This window comes from Triticum dicoccoides, chromosome 7B, assembly GCF_002162155.2.
Source record: "Triticum dicoccoides isolate Atlit2015 ecotype Zavitan chromosome 7B, WEW_v2.0, whole genome shotgun sequence".
Taxonomy (NCBI): Eukaryota; Viridiplantae; Streptophyta; class Magnoliopsida; order Poales; family Poaceae; genus Triticum; species Triticum dicoccoides.
This window is the reverse complement of record NC_041393.1, coordinates 624,296,721-624,302,390: the sequence shown is the minus strand read 5'-3', so window position 1 is coordinate 624,302,390 and position 5,670 is coordinate 624,296,721. Positions and strand designations below refer to the sequence as shown.

At 43.1% G+C, this 5,670-nt stretch overlaps 1 protein-coding gene across 1 annotated transcript in view; it reads right to left on the bottom strand.

Annotated features, from left to right (window-relative positions):
• Window positions 1–1,561: 1,561 nt before the first annotated feature.
• LOC119339247 (calcium homeostasis endoplasmic reticulum protein-like) overlaps window positions 1,562–5,670 on the bottom strand; it is a 4,804-nt gene continuing 695 nt past the window's right edge. Inside the window, exons 2-4 of the mRNA XM_037611374.1 lie at window positions 5,116–5,670; window positions 3,172–3,437; window positions 1,562–2,640 (exon numbers count right to left, since the gene is read on the bottom strand). Of these exons, the coding sequence (XP_037467271.1) occupies window positions 1,931–2,640; window positions 3,172–3,437; window positions 5,116–5,670 (1,531 nt within the window). The 3' untranslated portion in view covers window positions 1,562–1,930. The remainder of the gene's footprint in view (window positions 2,641–3,171; window positions 3,438–5,115) is intronic.

Genomic DNA, 5,670 nt, shown 5'->3' with positions numbered 1-5,670 from the left:
TTCTCATTAGTCCTTGTATTCTAATTTGAGTGCCTTAGCTGTGGCTTGAATCCTGAAAATTGTAACTTGGTGCAACAAGTAAAATGTAAGTTTCAGGGCATATACAATTATACATTCAAGTGCTTTCACCATTAATACAATTGCAAGATTCCAATTAATAAAGGCTTATATAATATTCTCTGGGAGAAAGACAGCCTTGTACTTTGAATGAATTGTGAACAATGCACCCGTTTTGCAACACTTTTTTTTCTGAAACCATGCCAAAAGCTTTGCTATTTTCATTAATTAAGGAGATTGTTGCTTAGTTAGTTGCAGAAAACTGAGCGAAAATCAAAACATACAGGGCTATCAAAACATACAGGGCTAAGCCCACTCCAATGGCACATCAATCTCAATAGAAAGACGTCTACCTCACACATACACGAGCCAACAGGAAACCGCTCCGCCGAACTAGACAGCCTCACACAACTATAGAAGAGAAGAATCTGCAACTGCTATGCGAGGGGTAGACCCGGGATTCTCCATCATCGATGAAGAACAAGCAATCCACAAGATCATGCGCCATATGCTACACCCAAAGCGCCAAGGACTAACATCGAAGGCCATCTCGCCGCCCACACGACACAAAGCCAATGTCATCAAAGTTGTTAAAATTCCAGGGCCGCCGCCCCGACTTCCCGTGGCTTCGCCGTGCTCTGCGCACCGCGTCAACACAACCTTTCAAGGCCGGCGCCATCCCGACATATCTGGCAACACTTTGACCTCGGTAGAAAGCCCGATTACCTCCCGTGAAGCAGTGGTACATGAAGCTGTTGTCCTGGCCTGACCTGACAGGCTGCGATGAGCGCAAATGCTCACCAGAGCGTATGTCTCCTCCATCTACTCCACGGGGTTCCTCCGTTCCTAAATATAAATCCTTTTAGAGACTCCATTCTTAAATATAAGTCTTCGAAAAGGAGGATTTGTAGCATCCGGATGCTCCACACCCCTATAAGAACATTAAATTCAAAAAAATGCTGAGAAATCCGAAAAAAGAACTAGGATTTGGGGATATCCACCTAGGTTCCCGATCTACTTTCTTGTGAAAATTCATGAAAAAATATCAGGAAAAGTATTCGTGGCAAGAAAGACAAAATAGCCTATGTATAGGAAAAAAAACTGTTTGGATGGATTTTTGTTCAGACAGCATTTCCTTCGTCATGGATGCATGATATTTTTTCACGAAACTTCACACAGAAGTAGATTGAGAACCTAGGTTTGATATTTCCAAATTTCAGATTTTTAAAATTTGCTTGATATTTTTTATATTTAATATTTGTATAGGGGTGTGGAGCACCCATAAGCTCATGTGTATTTTCCTTTTAATATAGACTACATACAGAATAAAATAAATGAATCTACACTCTAAAATATATCTATATACATCTTAAAATCTCTAGTAACACTTATATTTAGAAATGGAGGGAGTAGAAATGCCACACCCAACAAGAGTACAGCTAGATAGAACATGGTTCTCTATCGGTTGCACAGTCATCTGGCGTCAACAGCGCCCTGACAAGACTGATGAAGCAACATTGAATACTATCAGCAGCACCACAGTCCACAGCCGAGGGTAGCTGCAAATGCAATCCAAAATTTACAATTTGATAGAAAGAACAACAAAAATAAAAGGACAAGGCAGCATGCGCAGGCGCACATCAAAACTGAAGGATCACATCTACGAAACAAACGTCATTTGCGACTACCACCAGCTACTCTTCTCAAAACTAAGAATCTCACTGCGGTTCAAAGTTTTGCCGCGACAAAAGAAGGAAAATGTTACATTGCACAATCATTTGACAATTTAGTTCTGTCTACTAAGGTACATTCTTGCAGTTACACATAGCAGGAAGAAGTGGATACGGAAACGCTCGTCACGCCTCCGCCGTTTTCACCTTGGCGCTACTGCGCGGGAACTGATGGAAGAATGGTAGTTGCTGCTCCTCTGCTTGCGATACGATGAATAGACATCGCCGTACTGGTGGCTCGCCTCGCTTGGGTCAGCGGAGGCTCCAAGGCCCAACCGGCCGCTCGAGCCCGGCTTGCTATCGAACGAGCCATCAGCGCGCATCCCGGTCTCAGGGTTCACGTGCAGGCTGGCGGGGGGAGGGATGCACGCACCTCCCTTGCGGGCAGGGAGCTCCCTCTCGTAGTCGTCGTAATCACCGGGCTCGCCCTGCTTCATCGGACCTTCTGATGGGTTCTCCTCCCCGATCTCCTTGAAGAACCTCGTTACGCGCTCGAGGATCTCGGACTCGGGAACGGTCGATGGTGGGATGGTTGTGGGAATGTCAAGCGGGCTCAAGGGAGAGTATGGAACTCCACTACCGATCTGCATCTTCCGGACCATTCCTGGAATGAGGCCAGGGGGGAATAGTGGATACGGAGGTGGAGTTGAATCACTTGCAGTGGCTGGTGCTGTGCTTTGAGGAAGCGCAGGGGGGAGTAACGATGGTTGCACTGACAAAGATCCTGGAAAAGTAGTTTGGCCGTAAACACCAGCAGGATGTTGGTTTCCTGGAAATTGTGCAGAAGGGGCAGGTTGGGATGCCTTCTCCATCTCTGGCGGAGCAGAGGACCATTTTGAGGGCTTTGCTGATCCTGAAAAGATATGCATCAAATGTGCTTAGCTTTGCCTCCAACAAGCAAAAGATAAATGAAATGCATCATAAAAGCCATTTGGTTTAGTGTACCAGCAGGGAAATAATTTGGAGAATTTAGAGAACCCGTGTGATCAAGCATGGTCAAATTATTATTTTAGTTATATTATGTGTAGAAATCTGATTGGTGAAAAAGGATTTTAGTCCAGAAAATTTCTGGTTGGATCTCAGTGGTGACGCAGTAACTTCGGTTATTATCTTTATACTGTATAGCCTGGCAAACTGTTTACATATCTCAAAGTAATAAAGTTTCAGGGCATCAACATATCACTACAACCTGAGTTATCAAAGCAAAAGGACAAGATGATAATAGGACTAAAATCTATAGGTTAAATACGCCAAACTTACACCAAAACCTTATATGTAAATGCTGGTACCCTAAAAGCTAAACACAGATGAGAAAAGATAATAATAACCACCTAGATAGAACAGTATAAGCAGAGTTGGTAGAAGAAGGGGAGATAAAAAAAACCTGAGAAGGTTGAGGGATCTGGTGAAACATGTTGTGGCGCCGAAGGATATGAAATGGCACCTTTCATCTCTCTTTCAAGGTTAGCAACGGTTTCCTGATCATAAACTTCCTTTGAACCCCAGAATTGCAGGATTTTCTCAAGGCGAGTCTGATTTTCATCTTTATTCTGTGGATTATTATAAATCCTCGCAAGCATGGAGCCCAGCACAGATTGAAAAGCAATAGCCTCATTGTCAAGGTCCTGAATATTAGTTCGTCTCTGCAAGCTGCAGGATATGGAATTGTATTGAGAAAAGTACCAATAATACATTAAATATGCACAATTAAAGCCCATGTATAATTTGAGGATGTGACATAATAGATTCGATTAATAAGTAGCTTAACCAGATGAAACAATTAAAGATCATAGCCAAACAGAGATTGACTAGGACAAGCTACAGCAATACACTTTGCTATATGCATCATACATGTCGGATATCATGAAACAGTAGTCCCTTTTTCAATACTATTATCATGTTATTATTGGTATATCATTTCTTACAAGCTGATTTTGATATTGCTGATATCTCACCAAATCAATTTCATTCCATATTCTGCGAGGAAATTAATAGTGGCCTTCCTAACAAATGAAAATAGGTAAAAGCTAAAGCAAAATAACATTATGAGTGCACCGCAAGTTTTTCAAGGCCTACTTAGGATTGGCAGTAACATTTTCATCTCTAAACAAAAAAAAAACCAACTAAGTAATACAGTAGTCATGACACCTGAGCTATCTCCCTAATAGGAACACCACGCAAGATCTAGTGTGCCCTGATATGCGATTCAGATGCCTCGATACCAAATATTCCCAAAACAAGGATAATCAATATGCTAGTATACATATACTTCAAATATAATATCGAGACTCCAAGGAGTGGAGGCGAGAGGAAGGAAGGGCACAATAAGATAGCATCATCCAGTTCCTACCAGTGACGATTGGAGCATGCTGTTTATGTTGCACATGCTAGGAAAGGTGCTGTTCTGCGTGATTACATCAAGAGGAAGGAAGAACTAGGGCTGGTCTATGGTAGATAATGCATTGGTTACTGGGCTTGTATTGACAGAGTGATTGCCCCTCGGTGGAGATGTATAAAATCACTTCTAAATGGAAATCATTTTGATACTTGGTGATACGTATCATAAAGGGTATCGGTATCAAGTATGAGATCTAATGTTGGTACAACAAATAAATAAAGTATCAGGGTAGCCTATAACAATTATTTGTTTATATTTTGATCTTCTCTCGTACGTTGGTCTTTGAAATGAATCAGGGTGAAGTAAGTCATATCAAATGGCACTCATTTGGCATTTAAAACTTTGAATGGAAATAACTTCGAAACCAAAAAATGGGAGGTTCTTTCTTTAGTGCATTTTTCTAGACAATCTTGTAGGGCTTATTTGGAATGCTGGATTCTAATACGTAGGAATAGTACAAATGCATGATTGGGATGTGGTGGTCTATTGAATACTAAAGAAAACCAAAACACAAGAATTTGCACATATTGCTCTTTGGATGCTCCACAAGAATTTTGTGGGGGTTTGAAGAGACAGAAAGTGCAGGACACAAACTGAAATTTCCATGAGGCCCAACCTCTTGCTGAATCCTATTGATTTGGGTGTATGAAAGCAATCATAAGGAAAATTCCTATGGATTAAAATCTTACGGAACTCCTTTAATCCAAAGGGGGGCATAATAAGCTAAGATGGCAATAAGATCTGTCAATTGAAATTCTCTTCATGTGTTGGTATTTCAATTGCATCAAAGTTCATCATTTCTTTACTCAAGTTTTCATCAGCTTGAACACTGAACACAGCTTGGTAATAGATAAAATTAACTACACTTAATTGGCAAGTCGTAATGCAAGCAATTATATTCACAAAATAGATGCTGAAATGAAAACATACCCTTCAAAAAGAATATCATTCACCAGGAAAACAATGTGCAGCTGCCTCTCTGAATCCTCCAAGGCAAATATTCTCTCCCTGAGAGCTTCTGCCAGAGCCGGCGCAAATGGCGCCCTTTGCATAAACCATGTCTTGGCACCCTTTATCGACTCTTTGGTGCCATTAAGATTGGTAAGCACGTCGTGCAGCTCGGCGGCGACATCCGCGGGGAGCGGCCCAGAGAGGCCCTTGAACGTCGCCCCAGTATCATACTCCCCGTGGCCGTGGGCACCAAAGTGCTGGTGCTGGTCGTAGAACGGCGGGTACCCCGGCTGGTGCATCGTCGGCGGCGGGCCGTGCGCCATCGGGCCCATGGGCGGCATCATGTGCATGGACCCCGGCGGGTAGGGCGGCATGGGCGGGCGCCCCGTGACCCAGAGCATGTACCTGTAGTAGGCGTGGCCGTCCCCGCCGAAGATGAAGGCGTAGTCCGGGTTGTCGTGCTGCTTGTCGCGGATCACGATCTCGAACTCGGGCCCGTTCTTGGCGATGTACTCGACGAGCTTGTCGATGCGC